At 40.7% G+C, this 21303-nt stretch overlaps 1 protein-coding gene across 1 annotated transcript in view; it reads right to left on the reverse strand.

The window, feature by feature from the left end:
• Positions 1 to 21303, reverse strand: part of ADGRD1 (adhesion G protein-coupled receptor D1) — a 458528-nt gene that overhangs the window by 73039 nt on the left and 364186 nt on the right. The window contains 1 exon segment of the mRNA XM_021004341.2: positions 16593 to 16659. Within this exon segment, the coding sequence (XP_020860000.1) occupies positions 16593 to 16659 (67 nt within the window).

A 21303-nucleotide genomic window follows, 5' to 3' on the forward strand; every position in this document is an offset into this window, starting at 1 on the left:
ATAACTAAACTTCAGCAAACTGTAATGTTCAGTTCAAATCCTCCCTTTGATGTGACCTATGTGATATGAGTAAGTCTCAACTTCTCTGGGCCTCAGTTTCTTCATCTATAAGATAAGAGGGTTGTACTATACAGATCCAGTGGGACCTTCTGGTTCTATAATCCAATGAATCCCAAAGAAGGGGCCCATAGACACAGAAGATTACTGTGAGATTTGGGCCTGGATGGCTTTGGGGGTGTCTTCCATTTTAAAATCCACGAGCCTATGAATTTCAGTCTCTGGTAATTTGCAAATTGCACTAATATAGAGTTAGAGTTAAAGTGCACTTTCTCATTAGTGGAAAGAACCATGGATTGGTAGTCAAAAGCTTGGGTACTACTAGTGAGTTCCTGTTCTGCTTACTAGTGGTATGAGCCTGGACAAGGTTCTGTCCCTTCCTGGGCAGTTTCTTCACCTGTAAGTGAAAGGATTTGGATGAGATGATTTCTAAGTTCCCTTCCATCTCAAACATTTTAAAATCCCACATCAAAATGTCTTTTTCGGCCTCAAAAATGATGTCGAATCCGTGATTCTAAGAAACACCATTCCAAGGAAGTTAGGAGTATATCAAAGATGAGGGCAGGGGTGAAAGGAAGGGAGTTTAGCCTACTTAGGATAATCTCTCTTCAAGCCACAATTTCTGAACAATTAACAGGCTGGTTACAAATGACTCTTATTCATTAAAGCAGATGTGTGTCAAGACCTTCACTTGGAAATAGCTTGTTCAGCATTTAGTCCATGTTAATGAAGACAAAATGTACTTAATTCCTATAATTTCAGCTTTTCACTAATTTAGGCTGTTTGCCCACCCTACTCCCTCCCTCTTTGCAAAGCTGTGAAGTGTGATGATGGAGTATAATCTGTGCTCTTCTAGCTTAATGCTGACTCCACTAAGTCAACACCAAAAATAAGAATCTGGGGTGTGATCAGGGAAGGGAAACCCCAGTGTGAGAACTCCTTCCACCAACTTAGATCTTGACTTGACACTAAGTAGATAAGTCCTAAGGAATTACATGAAGCACACAAAGGTGCACAAAGCTAAGTGTCAGAGGGGAGAACTGAAACTAGCTCTTCCTTACTTCAAGTTCAGGGCCCCCTATATTCTGCAGCACTATGAGGAGGATGAAAGGGGGAGATAAAGGAGAGAGGTATCACAGGAGAGCAAAAGAGATAAAAGGAAGAGGAAATAAAGGCAGCCTACCTGAGTGGAAAGATCATAGGCTTTGCCATCAGATGACATGATTCTGCCACCTCCACCTGTGTTACCCTGGTCAATCTCTCTGGGACTCAGTTTCCTCATTTGTAAATTAAAGGACTAGATGATGTCTGAGATCCCATTTATCTCTAAATATATGCCCCTATTATTCTAGGAGTGATAAATGGCTACCCATCCTCAGTTTCAGGAACACTTGGGTTCAAGTTTCAACTCTAGTATATATTGGCTATATGACACTGAACAAGTCCCTTAACCCCTAGTGTGGCCAGGAAACTCCCAAAGATTATAAATTGTTGAATTGCATTGGTAGATAGTAGAGAGAGTTTCTTCAATGTGTGTGTGTTATCTAAATAGATGAAATCAAATAAAAGGAAAATGGATAAATTTAATTATACTTTTGCAGCACCTTAAAGCACAATTAAGACTCATATACATTATCACATTTGAGTAGAGCATACTCTCTGAGATGCTCTCCCCAACCTGCACTGGCACTTATGGATTGGGTCCCTAGAGTGTGGCTACAGCTCTGACAGGTTCTAGGGGGATACTCTGTGGGTATCCATTTCTAATCTTATAGCTCACAAGTCCCCACCACTGTTATCTTCTACTAACAGTCACGCCAGTTGCGCAACTGCATTTTATCAAAGGTATTTACTTAAGGTGGCATACTATGATCAATAGCTACAAAACATTTCTCACATAAACCTGAGGTGCACTCTCTCAAATACATACATAAGGGCACTGGGGGGCAAAGCCAAGATGGCGGATTAGAGGCAACCCAGCTAAACTCCTTGAACATCCCTCTCCAAACAATTTTAAAATAGTGCTTGAACTCAAATTTAGAGTGGCAGAGTCAACAAAAAATCAGAATGAGATATTTTTCCAGCCTAAGCAAACTTAAAAGGCCAGCATGTGAAATTTGTGACACTGGAATAGAGGCCCATTCAGAGCCCACACATACAGTGGCAGACACAGCAGGAGTAACACCTTTGGGAGTTCTCAGCCCAGAGACAGTAAGGGGATTAAACAAATGGTCAAAAAGAGATTACAAGAGACCCTTTGCTGGCAGTGAGGACAGCTGGCACTGATTGGCAACTGTATTGCCAATAGCATAAGTGGGTTGTCAGACCAGAGTGGAGAGGAGCACTGGGGAATGGTAACTAAGGAGCAGAGGCCCTGGTCACAGTTCCAATGCAAAGAACAGTTCTAGCATTTGTGGCTTCAAGGAACCAGGGGCCCTTCCTGGGTCAAAATCAGAGCATATACCAGCAGAACAGTGACCACAGCTCTCCCAAGATCACACCACCTTGAAAGCATGAAAAACTTGTAGATCCCCAGACCTAGCTCTAAAAACATCAACATGGAAAAAAAAAAAAACCTTGAAGCTTGGGATAGGAACTTCCCAGCCTCAGGTGAGCAGAATCAAATTTTAAAATAAACTTCAAAATCAAAAAACAGGATAGAAAATGAGCAAACAACAACAACAACAACAACAACAAAGAATTTGAGTGTGAAAAGCTACTATGGTGTCAGGGAAAACCAAGACATAAACTCAGAAGATAATAATAAAGGCAACTTTGAAATGAACCACAAAGTAAAATGCTAAGTAAAAAGCCCAACAAAAATTCCTAGAAGTATTAAAGAAAGAGATAAGAGTGGAAAATTAGGAAGAAATCAAAGTGATGCAAGAAAATTATGAAAAGAAAATTAAAAGCTTGGTAAAAGAGGCACGAAAAATAGTGAAGCAAATAATATCTTAAAAAGCAGAATATGCCAAATGGAAAAGAAGGTACAAAAATTCACTGAAGAAAATAACTCCTTAAAAAAATGGCCAAATGGAAAAAGAGGTACAAAATCTCACTGAAGGAAATAATTCCTTAAAAATTAGAATTGGGCAAGTGGAAGCTGATGACTCCATGAGACGTGAAGAAACAATAAAATAAAGTCAAAAGAATTAAAAAAAAGTAGAAGAAAATGTGAAATATTTCATGGGAAAACCAACTGACCTGGAAAATAAATTGAAGAGAAATAATTTAAGATATTTTTGGGCTAACTAAAAGCCATTATCAAAAAAAAAAGAGCCTAGACATATTTCAAAAAAATTATCAAGGATTACTGCCTCAATATCTTAGATGCAGGGGGTAAAATAGAAATTCAAAGAATCTACAAATCACCTCCTGAAAGAGATCCCAAAACAAAAACTCCCAGGAATATTATAGACAAATTCCAGAACTCCCAGGTCAAAGAGAAAATTCTTCAAGCAGCCAGAAAAAAAAAAATTAAAATATTGTGTAACCACAGTCAGTATCACACAAGATTTAGCAGCTTTCACTTTAAAATAGCAAAGGGCTTGGAACATGATACTCTGGAAAACAAAGGGTCTAGGATTCCAACCAAGAATAATCTTACCCAGCAAAACTGAATATAATCCATTGGGAGGAGGGGATAGATATTTAATGAAATTAAGAACTTTCAAACATTCCTGCTGAAAAGACCAGAGCTGAATACAAAACCACAAGGCTCAAGATTAGTATAAAAAGGTTAACATGAAAAGGAATTCACAAAAGACTCAATGAAGTTAAACTGTTTACATTCCTATATGGGAAGATAATACATGTAACTCTTAAGAAATTTATCATTATTTGGGTAGTTAAAAGGAGTTTACATAGATGTATGGATGTGAGTTAATTATGTTGGAATGCTCTCCAAAAAAAAATGAAGGGTGAGAAAGAGGAATCCACTAGAAGAAGGAAGAAAGGAGAGGTAAAATGGGGAAAATTTTCTTCCATAAAAGAAGGTCACAAGAAAGAGCTTTTTATATTAGAGGGGGAAATGGGGGGATTGCGGGCAATGCTTAAACTTCACATTGGAATTGGTTCAAAGAAAAAAGAATATATATACACACTTAGTTGTGCAAAGAAATGTGACTTGCCCAAGAGGTAAATAGGAGGGGAAGGGGATAAGAGAAGGGTGGGGAAATGATAAAAGGGAGGGTGGATTAAGGCAGGCAGTAGTTAGAAGCTGGTTGTTATTGTTGTTGTTGTCCTCCTGTTTGTCCTTTGTTCTTGAAGACCATGACATCAGGGAGATGGTGACATGACTTGGAATTGACTTTGATTTGAGTGAGGGAAGGCTGTGCCAGGTCATCAGCCTTACTTTCTCCTTGAAAGCCATCTGGGTCCAGCGGCCAGATATTCATCAGGATGACTGGAGATGGCCCAGGATGCAATAGACAACCCTGAGCCTTTTAAGGTAAGGTCTTTTAAGCTGGCCAGTTCCAGTTGTGTAACTCAGTTTGTGTTCCCCTCTCCCTCTTCTCCTCACCCTTACCCTCCTCCACCTCCTCCCTCTCCCTGTATTCTCTGGGATTTACTGGCTAGATTTCTTTCTTAAAGACCAAGCCTTAACCCAATTCACTCTGGAGCTCATAGATTGGACAACAATAGGTCCCTGCCCAAGCACCACTTCATGGTTCTTTTTGGGGCCCTCCTTGCTCAGAGTGAATGCAGATAGTAACTGCTTCTCTTTTGGCCAGCAACCCTGAGGATCTTCCCCTCCTAATTTGATTTTTTTTAATTAAAGGGGCCATCCCTTGACTCACTTCTTAAAGTTAGAAGCCAAATGGACTTTTAAGAAGGAACAAGATAAAAAATAAAGAAAGAAGAATAAATAGAAGAAAATGGAATGGAGAGAAACACACAGTTAGTAATCATAAATGAATGTGAATGGAATGAGCTCACCCATAAAACAGAAGCTGATAGCAGAATGGATTAGAAACCAGAATTCAACAATATGTTGTTTACAAGAGACACACTTGAAACAGAAAGACAAACACAGTTAAAATAAAGGGCTACAACAGAGTGTATTTTGCTTTAGCAAAACAAAAAGGGCCAGGGGTAGCAATCATGATCTCAAACAAAACAAAAGCAAAAATAGACCTAATTAAAAGGCATAATCAGGGAAACTATATTTTTGCTAAAAGGTACCATAGACAATGAAGTAATATCAAAAATTTTTATACCAAGTTTCTCTGATAAAGCATCATTTCACAAATATATACTGAGTATAGAACTGAATTAAATTTATAAAAATAAGAGCCATTCCCCAACTGATAAATGGTCAAAGGATATAAACAGCAGTTTTCAGAAGAAGAAATCAAAGTTATCTATAGTCATATGAAAAAAAAAATTCAAAATCACTATTATTAGACAAAGGCAAATTAAAACTCAGAAGTACCATCTTACATCAATCATAAATAACAAATGCTGTGGGGGATAAGGGAAAAATAGGTACACTAATGAATTAGTTGTGGTATAGTGAACTGTTCCAACTGTTCCGGAGAACAATTTGGAACTATGCCCAAAGGGCTGTAAAACCATGCATGCTTTGACCAAGCAATACCACTACTAGGTCTGTATCCCAAAAAAGATCAAAGAAAAAGGAAAGGCTCCTAAATGTACAAAAAGATTTTCAACAGCTCTTTTTGTGGTAACAAAGAACTGGAAAATGAGGGGATGCTCATCAACTGAGAAATGGCTGAACAAATTATGGCATATGATCATGATGAACACTATTGTGCTATGATGAGGGTGCTGGTTTCAGAAAAACATGGCAAAACCTATATGAACTGATGCAAAGTGAAGTGAGAACTAGGAGACCATTGTGAACAGTAACAGCAATGTTGTAATGATGATCAACTGTGAAAGACTTGGCTACTGTGACCAATACAATGATCCAAGACAATTTCAAAGGACTCATGATGGAAAAAATGCTGTCCACCTCTGGAGAGAAAACTAATGAAATCTGAATGCAAATTGAAGTATGATTTTCTCACTTGATTTAATTTTCTCACTTTTTTTGAAATGTGGCTAATGTGGAAATATGTTTTGCTTTATTTCACATGTATAGTTGATATCACATCACTTGCCTTCTCAGTGGGTGGGAGAGGGTGTGGGAAGGAGGGAGAAAATTTGGAACTCAAAATTTAAAAAGAAAAGAATGCCAAAAAATAAATAGGTAATAAATTTGAAAAATAAAAAGAGAAAGCTTGGTAGAGTGGAGAAAAGGAATGAAATTAGAGTTAAGAGACTGGGCATAAATATAGTCTCTGACATTTACTAGTCACTTAACACCTCTAAGCCTCTATTTTCTCTCTTATAAAATGACAATCATAATACACACTTTACAAGAGCTTCAGATCCTAACTCTACTACTTATTGTCTATATGACCTTGGAAAAGTCACTTAATCTCATTGGGTCTCAGTTTCCTCATCTATAAAAAGAAGAGAATATATCGTGTGACCTGTAAAGTCTCTTTAAGTGACAAATCTGTGATTTACTAGTCTGTGAGAAAAGTGATATGTTTTATAAAGTCCTTTGTAAGTCCTAAAGTGTTCAATAAATGTCACCCATCAACCCCACCTTATCCTTCCTTCTTTCCTGCTTCTATGCATTCATCCAGACAATCTCCCAGGCTTGGGATATACTCCCTCTGCATCTCTTCCTTTTGAAATCCTCTTCATTCAAGGCTCAGCTCAGGGGCCATCTCTTCCACAAAGCCTTCCCTTATCCCCACAACTGAAAGTGATCTTTCTTCCAGTGTTCTCAGATTTCTTTTTTTGAGGCCTGTATTTCACCCTTATCAAACTGTCTCCTATGATGTTGATTTGAGCACACATCATTTATAGTTCAAGTTGACAGTTAGCTTCTTGAAAGCCATGCTTGTTTCTTTTTCACTCTTTCATACTCAGCTTTAAGCACAGGGATTTGCAATGGAAAATAAGAAAGAAAGGTTTATCAAATATAATAGAATTTAACCAAACAGGAATGCCATGGAATAGAATGGAACAGAATACAACTGAAAGGAATGGAGCTGAATGGAACTGAAAGGAATAGAATGGAATAAAACCAAAAAGAATGGAATGGAATAGAATGGACTGGGCTGGGATGGGGTGGGATAGGATAGGATAGAATAGAACCAGAAGGAATGGAATGGAATGGAATGGAATGGAATGGAATGGAATGGAATGGAATGGAATGGAATGGAATGGAAGAGAATAGAATGGGGTGGGATGGGATGGGATGGGATGGAACAGAATAGAATGAAAAAGAATAGAACTGAAAAGAACAGAATGGAATGGGATGGAATGAGATGAAATAGAATGGAATGGCATTGAGTGGAATGCAATGGAATGGGATGAACTGAAAGAAATGGAATAAAATGGGATGGGATAGGATGGAATGGAATGGAATGGAATGGAATGGAATGGAGTGGAGTGGAATAGAACTGAAAGGAATGGAATGGGGTGGAATGGAACAGTATGGAACAGAATAGAAAAGAATGGAATGGAATAGGATGAAACAAGATGGATTAGAATAAAATGGGACAGAAGGGATGGAATTAGAAAAGATGAAATGGGATAGAATAGAACAGTACAGGATGTAATGAAATTAAGGGAATGAGGATGAGGATGAAATAGAATGGAGTAGAATGTGATAGAACATTGTTATATGGTAACCAAAAAAAGTTAATAATCCTTCAGCTGCATTAAGAAAGGTGCAGTGTCCCAACTGGTAAGTCCATATTTTGTCTTTGTATCTCCAGAGTTTATCATAATGACTAGCACATAGTAAAGCCTTAAATGCTTGTTGATTGAGTGTGGTATTCATTTCTAGGCACTGCATTTTAGGAAGGAACACAGAAACCTAATAGGAAGAGGAAGGTAACCAAGGTGGTAAAGGACCTTGAAATCATACTCTACGGGAACTGGAGAAACCATGGATGATTAGCTGAAAGCTAGGTTGGGGGTTGGGCAGGATGGCAGCTGTCTTCAAGTACTTAAAGGTCTGTCTTGTGTAACAGGGATTAACCTTCTTCTGCTTGGCTCCCAAAGGTGAAAGCTAGAAACAAGGGGGAGGGAGCAGCATTTTTGTGGAAGCAGAATCAGTCTTAATTTGAGCAAAATCTTCTAAACCATCAGGCCCATCTGGAAGTGAAGTAATCAGTTCATTGGAGGCCTTGAAGGAAAGTCTAAAGGGCCACTTATTGGGCATTCTCTAGAGGGAGGTTTGATGCTTTACAGGTTGTACTACATGGCTCCTGTAGTCCCTTTACATTCTGAGATTCTGTGATTATGTGACAAGCTCCTCCAAGCCATGTTCTCCCTGTCACTGTCTCCTCATTCCTCACCTGTGCCCCCCAGCAGCTAAATGTCATAGTGGATAAAGCACAGAACTCAGAGTTAGAAAGAACAGTGTTTGATTCTTTCTGGGACATTTAACAGCTAGGTTATTCTGGGACGGGATGAGTGGGATGGGTGGGATGTGTGGGGTGAGATGGGGTGGGATGGAATGGAACAGAATGGAATAGGATGGGATAGAATGGAACAGGATAGGATGAATGGAAAGGAATAGGACAAAATAGAATGGAATGGGACAGAATGGGGTGGAATGGAATGAGATTATTTAACCTCTCTCATTTTCAGTTTCCTCATCTGTAAAATGGGGATAATAATAGCACTTATTGTGGGGATCAAATGAGATAATGTATGAAAAGTGTTTTGCCAACCTTAATGCAGTATATAAAATGTTATCTATTATTACCTATGGATTCTATTCATTGTAGGAAACCACAAAAATTCAAGGATCTTGGGTTTGAGTCCTAATACTCCAAAGTTAGCTCCAGCATGATCAGAAGCATAAGACAAAAAAAAAAAAAAAGCTGAGAGGGGCCTGGGGCTTGTCTGAATTTTATGAGGCTTTCAATTTATAAAGGGGGTGATTTCCTTGGCAAAAACTGAATTTCCAGCAAATGGCACCAAAGGAAGTCCAATTAAGGAAGGGAATTTATGTTCCTTCACTGCAGGACTTGTTTTGTGGTTTCTTAATGAGTTTTCAGGGAAGGTAGGCAGGTGGTCACACAGCCAGTTGGTTCTGGACTCTCCCATGGTCAAGATGCCATTAGCATTATTTAGAAGATGTTTGACTGAGAACATGGTGGGAAGGACCATGGGTCCATTATCATTCCAGCTGCTTCTGGAGCTCTCCTGAAATATTAAAAACTTAGACTTCTCCAGGATATCATGGCTCTCTGAAAACTAGAGGTGTTTACATGTTTTTCCCACCTCCGAGGTCCTTGGGTGCCTCCAATCTGCCAGTGCCATAAAAATAGATAACATTTATATAAGACTTTAAGGATTATAAAGCACATTATAGATACTATCTCATTTGAGCCTCAAAGCAACCCAATGTATTATCTCCATTTTACAGCTAAAGAAATTGAGGCTCTGGGAAAGGTTTTTTTTTTTGAGACTGAGTCTCCTTGTTTCCCACAGGCTACTAGTGCAGTGGCTACTATTGGCCTAAATTCCCTGCTGATTGGCCCAGGAGATTTGACCTACTCTGTTTCTGATCTAAGCCAAGGCAGCCTGATAGATCTTCAACTCTCAGGAACTCAGCTTTAGTGACAAGTGCCAGTCTTACTATGGACACCAAATCAGCTTTAGCCTCAGAACTCTGGAGTTCAAGTTACCCAGCAGCCTCTGACTCCCCCTCCAATAGCAGGAATTCCAGGCATGTGCCACCACGCCCAGTCAATCAATAAGCATTTATCAGGCTCCTACTGTATACCAAACCATATGCTAGTCACTGGGAAGATAAACCAAAAATGAAACAGTGTCTTACCTCAAAAAAGTCTGTGTTCTCCCATAGGATTCGAACTGGCACAAAGTCTTTAATAAATCATGTTTTCATTCACTCATTCACTCATTCATTTAAGGTCCTTTCAAGAGGAGGTAATACCATGTGGGTGTCACAGCAGATGGGGCACTGGACTTGGAATCAGAAGACCTGAATTGGATTCCTGTCTCAGGATACTTATTGGCAATGTGAGGTAACCCTGGGCAAATCACTTGACCTTCCCTCAGCCTGTTACCTTCTTTGTAAAATGGGGATAAAATAGCATCTATTTAACAGGGTTGTTGTGAGGATTAATTTTAATAACATTTGTTAAAGTGATTTGCAAAACTTAAAGCACTATATACGTGTTAGCTATTGTCCTTAGTATTTTTGTTCATGTAATATAGCTATTGTTATATATTCATTCTTGTATTAGAAAAGGCTTCATGTTAGGAAACAATGTTTGAACTGTGCTTTGGGAGAAACCCAGGATTTTAAGAGGAAGGAGGTAAAGAGGGAGTGAAGGCATTCCAGGCATCTGGGTCAATCTGGGCAAAGACCTGGGATGGGAAAATGAAATACTGTACTTGAAGACAAGCAGAGTCTGACCTGGTCTTCCTGCCTCCAATGATAATACTAGAGGCACAGTGTATTATAGGGACAAATTAAGCAAAGAAGGGAAGTTTTCCTGATACCTCCTTTACCAGGAGTAGTATCTGCACTAATGGGAAGCTAGGTGGTACAATGGATAGGGTTGGGACTGGAGTCAGGTAGAACTGAGTTCAAATCTGACCTCAGACACTTAGTAGCTGTGTGACCTGGGCAAGTCACTCAATACTGTTTGTCTCAGTTTCCTCATCTGTAAAATGATCTGGAGAAGGAAATGGCAAACCACTCCAGTATCTTTGCCAAGAAACTTCAAATTGGGTCAATAAAAGTGAGCCACCAGACTGAATGACAACAACATCTGTATTAATGCCAAGAAGCTTCTTTTTCCATCCCTCTACCTTCCTCAGCCCCCTTATATACTGAGACCTCTCAGGATAACAAGTAGTGAGCCTCTGAAGCTGGTGAGCAGAATGAGGAAAACGTTTCCTTCAACATTTGTTCAACCAGAGCATGGAGAGGTAGGGAGGAAAACCCCCCCACATCTCAGAATGTCATGTAAAAGGAATGCATACAGCATCAGCAGATCATACTTCGAAAAATTCCTATTCTGATTCAGGCTGCCTCCAAGGAAGATAAGTTGGCAAGATGATTTCCCACCACTATCCCCTCCCCTGGCAAATGCACTCAGTATTCACAGGCTGGACTTCCGGATGTACAGAAGTCTTTCTGTGTCCCAGTCACTGAAGGCACTTCGTGAATATTGGATTTAACAGCAGAAGTGTGTAAATGGGAGACAGGGCTGCCAGGAAGGAGACAGTGCGGTGCAATGGAAAGATCACGGTCTCTGGAGTCTGAAGATTAGGTTCTAAATCCCTTCCCTGATGTGTATCACCTTGGACAAGTCCTTTAATCTCCCTGGGCTTCAATCTCCTGATCTGCAAAGTAGAGGAGACTTAGATGGCCTTTAGAGTAGCCAGGTAGTAGAGTGGATAGAGTGCCAGGTGTGGAGACAGGAAGATGTGAGTTCAAATATGACCTCAAGCACTTCCTGGGCAAGTCACTGCAGCCTGTTTGCCTCAGTTTCCTTATCTGTAAAAGTGAGCTGGAGAAGGAAATGGCAAACCACTGCAGTATCTCTGCCAAGAAAACCCCAAATGGGGTCATGGAGAGTCAGACATGGCCAAAATGACTGAACAACGGATGGCTTTTAAGGTCCTTCAGCTTAGGAGGAAGAGGGAGATATAGCTATATACTATACATATGTATATATATGTGTGTGTGTGTGTGTGTCTGTGTGTGTGTGTGTGTGCATATACACATATATGTGTATATGCATGTATATGTATATGTGCTTTACATATATATACATATACACATATTAAGAGAGGCAGAGTATCACAGTGTGATCACAGTATATCAGAACGCTAGATTTGGAGTCATAGGATGACCTGGGTTCAAATCCTGCCGCTATCTGAGTGACCTGAATATGTTACTTCCCTCTCTATTGTTTCCTGTAAGAGCAGGTTGCTCTCAAAGGCCTCTAAATTCCCTCCTCCTCTAAATTTATGCTCCATGATATATGGCTCTGAGCAAAGACACTGAAAAGAGTTCCCTTGCCTAGGGGTGAGGAGCACAGAATGTGCCAGCTCAGTGAAGGAAGCTGAGCTAAGGACCAGAATGATGTGTCAAGGGAAGTGTCAGAGCTGTGTATCTCAGAAGGAAAACACTCCTTTTAATTAGAGGGCTCTGGTTCTAAAAATGTGGAGTATTGAAAGGCAAGGCTTCCATAGAACAATGAGAATATGTTTAATCAGCCACATTCCAGACAATGCTTTCTTTAAAGGCTTAATCTGCAGCAAATTGGGCTTCTCAAGTAGGGGAGGCTAGATTTCTCCCAGTTTAGCAATTCAGCTGAAAAAACATTGTATCCTGAAGCTACAAAAATGTTTAAAGCTTTCTTTTAAACAGTCTCAGCGATGTTTTCCCTTTCATGCTATCAGCCCCAACTCAGCTGAAGAAGAGTGACTTTCTAAAGAGCACTTCATCTAATTCTTTAGGTTTTATTTTAAGGTGGGGTAGGGGGAGGAGGGGAAAGAGGGGAAATGGGGGGAGAAAGAATTTCTGGATTTAGAGAGAGGAACCAGAGCCCCTTAGAGGCACCAGAGTGATGGAAGCAGTCCCAGGGATCAGCTAATGTGACTCTCTCATTTTATCAAGGAGGGAAACTGAGGCCAGAGAGGTAAAACAACTTGCTCACAGTCACAAGAGGAGCAATTTGCCCAACTAGGATTCGTACCCAGCTCTTCTGACTCCCAATCCGTTACTACAGGTTTGTGAGTACAGGTGCAGCCCTCGGCTCGCTATCTTTTCTTTGTTGCCCACTCCCTTCAAACTGCAGCCTCAAGGACACTGGGGCTCCTAGGTTTATTATCCCCCTCAATGAGAGAGGGCAGAGATCAGCCAGATTATGCCCATCAGACATCATGAATACTTCCATTCACTCATTCAGCAAATATGGGATGAACCCTACCCTAGGCGAGTCCTTGTGCTCTTATTTGGATGGGTGGGGGCGCTGGTGTTGAACTCTCCAATCTATAGAGGTGGCTATGGGAAGCCTTACTGACCTTGGGACCATGGATAATACAGAGTGTTTTTTTTTCCCTAAAGATTTATATTTTCCAAGATGCTGAATTATTATTCATATCACTCACACACATACACATACACATAGAGACATCACAGCAATTATTGTTGTCATTTCAGAATCATTTCAGAATCTCCATGACCACATTTGGCGTTTTCTTGGCAAAGATACTGTAGTGGTTTGCCATTTCCTTCTCCAGCTCATTTACAGAGGATGAAACTGGGACAAACAGGGTTAAGTGACTTGCCCAGGATCACACGGTTAGTGTCTGAGGCCAAATTTGAACTCAGGAAGATGAGTCCTCCAGTCTCCAGGCCCATGGCTCTCTCCACAGCACCACCTAGCTGCCCCATTTTTTTTAACAAAATTTTTGTTAATGAAAAAAATGGCATCTTCAATTTGGCCCTTCATTTACATGTTGCCTGGAAAGATCAAAAGGCTAGAATATGCCCGTTAAGAGCCACTGTCCCCTCAGTGGCATTCTTTGTCACGTAGATGCTAACATTGATTACGTATAAGCCCAAAGTGGGGAATATATGCCACTCCTCTTTGGCCTCATTCCTATAACTAAATGCCTCCCCCCAGACAAAGTCAGGACATCTCAGGAGAGGAGGGGCAGAGCTGTGGGATTACAGTTGTATGTGGGACAGACACCCTTGCTATAATTCTGTCTAGTAATCATGCCCTGCAACTGGGTCCCACCTTGTGATGATACTTGCCCTACTTATCTAATGGTATCTCAGCTTGGTTCAATGTCATTCTACAATATCCAACGGTGTTTATTAGGTACCTAGTATTTACAAAGTTTGGAGCATTGCCTGGGGCACGGATTGGTTCTAGTGTGTGACCCATAGTCAGGTGGCCAGTAGTTTGTGAAGAAGGGTTTGACAATAACCCCTTTGAAGGGTGAACCTCTAGTCCCCACAACAGGCTGCCTCTCAGTTACTAAACAAGTTGTGGTTCTGTATCAATTGTTATCAGTGAAGGAAAATCTAATGAAATCATAAGTCTAGACAAAAAAAAATGTCCATCTCATTTAGAGGTAGTGTGCTTGGAGTCAGGAAAATGGATTAAAATCCTGCTTCTGGTGAATGTTGAAAACTAAAAATAAACAAATTTATATTAAAAAAATCCTACTTCTGATGCTAGATTTCAAGTTGAGGTTTATATCTAAACTCTCCCAACCATCCAAATCCTCCCCATGGGATTTCAGACAAGTCATTCCCTCCCAATCTCCTCTTCCCTAAATTGAAGGGCGTGGATCCCACCAACAGACATACACATTCCAAGAAGGTCAAAGATAGATAGAAGAAAGAACCCACACATGCCAAAATATTCATAGCAGCACTTTTTGTGATAGCAAAGAACTAGGGGAAGAAATAGGGTAAGGAGCCATCATTTGGGGAATAGCTGAGCAAACGGCAGTATATAAATGTGATGGAATACTAGTGTGTGGTAAGAGATGACGAATATGAAAAAGTAGAGAAAGATGGGAAGAATTGCATGAACTGATACAGGGTGAAGTAAGTAGAACCAGAGCAATACACCTAATGACTGCAGTCATATCAATGACAGAGCACTAAAAGGAAGTTAAACTGCATACAGACTCTCAGATATACCATCTGACCCATGGATTTGCCATCTACCCTTAGGACTTCCAGACCTTTCCATCTATCCTGTAGGCATATTTTCTTTTTTATGTGTTGTCCCCTCTAATTAGCACACGAACACTTTGATAGCAGGGACTGCGTCATTTCTTTTTTCTATTTGTATCTCCAGTAAGTACTTAATAAATGCTTTTTCTTGCTTTCATTCATTCCTTCATTGACTGCTTTGGGTCCCAGAGAACAGATAATGAAAAATATCTCCTTACTCTAGGTAAAGAGGTGGGGATCTCTGGAGACAAAATGTCGAACATAGAGTCAGACATAGTTACTACAATAGTTATTTCTGCTTGTGTTTTTTTTTTTAATGCTAGAAGGGAGAATTCCATTCTGAGGGTTGTAAATATGGGGCTATATTTGGAAATGATTGCAATGTAAAAAGCAAAAGGCATAAATATCACTTTTTAAATGAACGATTTAGACCAGGGGCAGCCAAATGGCACAGAGGATACAGTGCTGGGCTTGGAGTCCGGAGGACTCATCTTCCTGAGTTCAAATCTGGCCTCAGACTTTACTAGATATGTGACCCTGGGCAAGTCACTTGACTCTGTTTGCCTTAGTTTCCTCATCTGTAAAATGACCTCGAGAAAGAAACGGCAAACCACTCCAATATCTTCACAAGAAAACCCCAAACAGGGTCACAAAGAATCACACACAACTGAAAAATGGCTAAAGAACAATTGGACTAGGTAGTTGTGGTAGTGTTAGATGATTAGATCCTGCCTCAGACACTTATGGTAACTCAGGACAAGTCACTGAATTAGATTGTGAGCTCCTTAAGGGCAGACATTGGGTTTTTGGCCTTGTTTTGTATCCCCAGCACTTACCACAGTGCCTGGAACACAGTAGGTGCTTAATACAAGCTTAATGACTAACTGACCCTCTCAGCCTTTGTTTCCTCAGTAAAATGAAGAGATTGGACTTATTGACCTCTAAGATCCTTTCCGTCTCCTATGACCTCTACAATTCCTTTCCAGCTATGTGTAATGACCTTATAACTACATAGCAAGTACTTAATAGATACTCCATGTATCTGAATACTATGATCTCCACTTTTCAGTTGAGGAAACTGAGACTGAAAATAGTTGTGAGTTGCCAAGGGTCTTACAGCTAGTCAGCATCTGATCCTGGATTTGAACTCAGATCTCCCGGCTCCAAGTCCAAAATTCTAGCCATTAAATCTCACTACCCTTTTTTTTCCTTTTTGGTGAGGCAAATGGGGTTAAGTGACTTGCCCAGGGTCACACAGCTAGTAAGTGTCAAATGTCAGAAGCCAGATTTGAACTTAGATCTTCCTGACTCCAAGGCCAGAGCTCTATCCATTGTACCATCTAGCTGCCCTAAACCTCACTACCTTTTAAAGATGGCACCAATGATGCATTCAAGGAGCTTATTCCCTCATAGAGGAGTTATGACCAACAATATGTGAAAAAAGAAATAAGGGCAAATGGTAAATCTAGATTTCCTGCACTAAAAAAAAATGATGGAAAAGAGATACCTATTAGCTGGAGAGATCAATAAAAGCTTCATGGAGAAAGGTAGATCTTGGAGGAGCAGAAGCTTTTTAACAAGTGGATGGATTGGGGCCTAGGTGGCCTGCAAAAATGTCCAGAGGTCGTTCGAGAGGAGAAGCCACCTTCCAAAAAGCACTTGAGCAACTCTCAGAGCAGATCTCTAGGAAAAGCATTACATAAAACCAACAAATCACCAAATTCTGAATAAAGCAACAGTTATCATTCCTTACTTGAGATTTTCTCCATAGTTGTTCATGCTGGAAGATACAGAAATGATGCAGATCACAAGTGGAGAACCTGCAAAAAATCAAAGCAGGAGAAAGTGTATGTTTTTTTTTCAATTTTCATTTATTCAATCATTCATTCAATAAATATCTACTGACCGCCTGCTACCAGCCCCCAAAGCTGTATCAGAAGAAACAGAACACAGTCCCTGCCTTCCAGGTGTTTACAATCCATCTTGGGGAAGTAAGACACTCTCATGAGCCAGACCCTATGCTGAGCACTGGGGATACAAAGAAAGGTAAATACACTAAATTAAATAAGCATTCCCACACTTAAGGAATGGACACATACACAGGGATAAATAATATACATACAAAGCAAAACCAGAGGCCATGACTTTTTAGCTGGGAAGTACCGCAAGTACCCCTGGAGCTGAGCATGGAAGGAAACCTCTGAGAGGCAGAGGTGACAAAGGAAAGCATTCTAGGATGGGGTAGAAGTCAGGCATATTGTCTGGGGAGGCCTCAGTCAGTGGGAGGGAGAGGGAGGTTATAGAGAAGAGGGAAATGGGACCAAAGGTAACTTTTGGCAGCCTTGATTTGAGCCTCTCAAGGCAGATACGCTCTAGTTATCCATGGGCATAGAATTAGCGGCATCCAAGCCCACTCTCAAAATCAGTTTAACTGAGTCATTTTTTTTCCTCTTTTTTCCTTTCCTTTCCTCCTTTGCCCTCCCCTCCCCTTCCCTGAGGGAGACAGGGAATCTTATCCAGGCTGAAAGTTCAATGGCCATTCACAGACCTGATCCCACTACTGATCAGCAGGGAAACTTTGACCTGTTCCATCTCCAACCTGGGACAGTTGGCCCCTCCTTACCCAGCCTGCTGGCTCCCCCTGCTCTCAGAGGCTCATCATCTTAATGCCAGATACTACAGACATCCTCTCAGCTTAACCTATTGCAACTCAGAATTCTTGAGTCCGAGTTATCGTCCAGCTTCAGCCATCTTGGTAATAAGAGATACAAATGTGCCCACCAAGCCCAGCTGGAGTCACTTTGAAAAGAAGTTTCCTAAAAAGCTGTTAAGACAGTGAGGTGGTACAGTAAACAGAGCAGTAATAGTCCAGTTAAAGCAAGAAGGGGAATAATATGAGATATCTAGAAAGGGAAATGGTAGCTACATATGAGAAGACTTTACAATGAAGCCTGAGGAGTTAGCTTTTAATAGGGAGCCACTGAAGATCTTTGAGCAGGAGAGAGACTTGGTCAGACCTGTGTGCCAGACACTTCCTATCTCTGAGCATCAGTTTTCTCATGTAAAAAATGTGTGTAACAGGAGAAATTTCCTCACCTCCCTCCCATGCCTATTGTGAGGAAAATGTATTCACAGATAACCCTATATATAAATGTGTCATCATTACTCAGACCAGAAATTCAGCTTCTATAGAGGAGTAGACTAGGCTTATGGGAATTCTTGACATCACCCTGGCTGTTAGAGGGAATGCAAAATCTTCTCCTTCAAGCTGCCACAGCTTTTGAATGACTGGGTTTGGAGGAGAGGCTGGTGCTGCCCCAGAGTGAAATTCAACCAGGCCGAGGACTGGTAATGGATTTTATCGCTTGGTCGAGTGCTTAAGACGACAGTTATTAGATACAAGGAACTGGGTAGAAATTGCTGCAATTTGGGTGTTTTTGCTATTGAAGTTAACTGATTTGTATAAACTCCTATCACTCGCTGTTTCTCCGCTCCAGTTTTGGATCTTATGAACGCGTCTGTTTGGTTTTGTTTGCAGAAAGGCCGGGGAGGCCTAAGAAACCTCATAAGCTCACAAGGTGGGTTTGCCATGAAATGATGGCCTTTTTCTCTCACAACAAGCTTGAAGTTTCCATTCTGAAGTTTTCATGCCCCGTTGGACCTCACCATCTCTCCTGCTCCTGGTTCTGCCCCTGGAACAAATCTCATCTCTCATCTCCCTTGCACATGGAAGTCCTTTCAGTTTTGACCATCATTGTTCTTTGTTTTTATTATTGTTGTGCAGCCATTGTAGCTGCGTCCACTCTTCATGACCCTCTTTGTGTTTGTTGAGGGTTTTTGGCAAAGATACCAGAGTGGTTTGTCATTTCCTTCTCCAGCTCATTTTTCAGATGAGGAAACTAAGGCAAACATGACTTGCCCATGATCACACAACTATTAAGTGTCAGAGGCTGGATTTGAACTCAGTTCTCTCTGACTCCAGGCCCAGTAACACTCCATCATAGGTTCTGTGCCACCTATCTGCCCCATCATTTTTCTTTACTCTGGGCTAAATACTCTCAGATGCTTAAAACATCCCCAAATGACATGGCACCGTGCTGACGACTGTCCTCTGAACGCTGTCTGGCTTCTCTCTGCATTTCCTGAATTGTGGTGCCTGGGACTGAACACAAAACTCCAGATGTGGTCAGATCAGAATGGAGAACAGATGGATCAGCACCGCCATATTCCCCCTTACTAGAGAGTAAACTCTTTTTGAATGCAGATCATTTCTTATTCATCTCAATGCCTCACCTAGCACTCAATACCCAGTAGGCACTTAATAAATGCTTATACCAAGAGAACAGAGTCAAAGAGAGCACTGGCAAGAGGCCAGGGTATAGATTAGAGAGCAGAGAAGAGCAGGGAGGGATGACAAACACATTAGATAACAGGGTCAGATCAGGAAAGATCTTGATTGATTAAAAAAACTGGGCAGAATGTAATAAGGTGGAATTTAAAGGGGATAAGTGTCAAGTTTGGAGAAGCAATGTAATGTACCGGATAGAAAACCAGCCTCAGAATCAAGAAGTCCTGCCTCCCAGGTTTGACTGTTGACCTTGAGCAAGTCACTTAAATCCATATCTAAGAGTTTGGTTTCTTTTCTCAAGCCTCATCCTTTTTGACTTCTCTGTTAGCCTTAGACCCTTAGCTCGCCCTCTTGTCCTTGATACTCTCTTTTCTCTAGGTGTTCATGACACTGTTGTCCACTGGTTTCCTTCCAACCTGTCTGTCTGATTCTTCTCATTCTCCTTTGCTTGAGTTTCATCCATGTCATTTCCACTGACCTATAGGTATACCCTAAGGCCCTGTCCTAGAATCCCCTTCTATATAACTTCACTTGATGATCTCTTCAGCTTCCATGGATTCAATTGTCATTGCTATGCAAATAATTATCCCATTTATTTATCCAGCCCTAACCTCTCTTTTGACTTCCAGTCTTGCATTTCCAACTGCCTATCAAATATCTCAAACAGGATATCCTATAGACACCTTAAACACATGTCCCAAATTGCACTCATTATCTTTCCCCCCAAACCCTCCCTTCCTCCTCACTTTCCTATTACTGTCGAGGGTGACACCATCCTCCCAGTTGCCCACACTCATCAAATTCATGTCATCCTCTATTTCTTACTGTCTCTCATTTCCCATATCCAATCACTTATCAAGTCCCCAGGCACTGGGGATAGAAATCCAGTGAATGGAAGACTCCCTATTCACAAGAAGTTGACATTCTAACAGAGGAGACAACAATTACAATATAAGTATATGCAGACTACCTCAAATCCTTTGGAGGTAGGATGGTCTCATGGAGAGAATACTAGAATTGGAATCAGGAAGAACTGGATTTAATCCTTCCTCAGACTTTTTTTCACTATAAAACCCTGGGCAAGACATAACCCTTCGGGATTCTTTCCTCATCAATAAAATCAGTTTAGACTCAATGACCTCTAAGGTCCAGCCCTAAATCTATGATCTTAAGATCCCTCCTTGAGGGATTTTGGCATTCTCTCTCTATTTCATTTTCCATGTGGCATCAATATGTCTCTAGAGACAATTCTCTTTGGCAGCTGAACTGTGCTGTGGTTCACCAGCCTTACTGTCTGAGGTTCCAATAGTAACCAGAGAGGAAAGAGATGAGGGTTCTGGCCCCATCACTCACTGCAGCTTCAGGTTGTGAATTTTTGCTAAGGCTGAGGGAAAATATGACCTGTTGTGCAGAAATAAACCTGAACAAATGTGTGTTTCACTTCAACTTCATTTTCTTGAAATCCTCATTCCACCAAATAGGTGGCTATCCACCCACATCCCACAGAAAGTGATATACACGCAGAATATTCAGCTTGACTAGCTCTTCATTTTGGTGTGCAAAGGGAAAAAAAAAACCGAATAGAGAATATGCTGGCTAGGTAGAACATTAGTCATTGGCTCACTGTGAACACACATGGGCAACAGCCCTAAACACACAATTTTTCCTAATTGTTACAATAGAATATTGAAGGGGAGACTAAAAAAAGGCAAATACTCTCAGGTCCAAACTCTGCCATTGTGATTCAGACATGTTGCTCTCTTAATGGATTCTAGACATTTGGTCTATAGACCAAAAGGTCTCTAGACATTTGGGGAAAGTAATTCTTTTAACTAGAGTAAACCAGAAGGGAACACTCAAAGTCTAATAGCATATTTCATAGACATTTATTGTCTAAAGTTCTTAGCTAAGTGTTTGACTCTGAGATTGGACCTATGATTTAATTGGAACTCCAGGAGGTGGATATGACTTCTACCAGGGCAGATCAGTAACATCGCTGCAATGTGCAATAGCTAACATTCATATCATCCTTTAAGATTTGCTTAAATACTGTTTCCCCTATTCTCACTTCCTTATCATGCACATAGTCTCTACTGGGAAGGTAACTGATCTGATA

Source organism: Phascolarctos cinereus, unplaced genomic scaffold, assembly GCF_003287225.1.
Source record: "Phascolarctos cinereus isolate Bilbo 61053 unplaced genomic scaffold, phaCin_HiC Scaffold_4;HRSCAF=312, whole genome shotgun sequence".
Lineage (NCBI taxonomy): Eukaryota > Metazoa > Chordata > Mammalia > Diprotodontia > Phascolarctidae > Phascolarctos > Phascolarctos cinereus.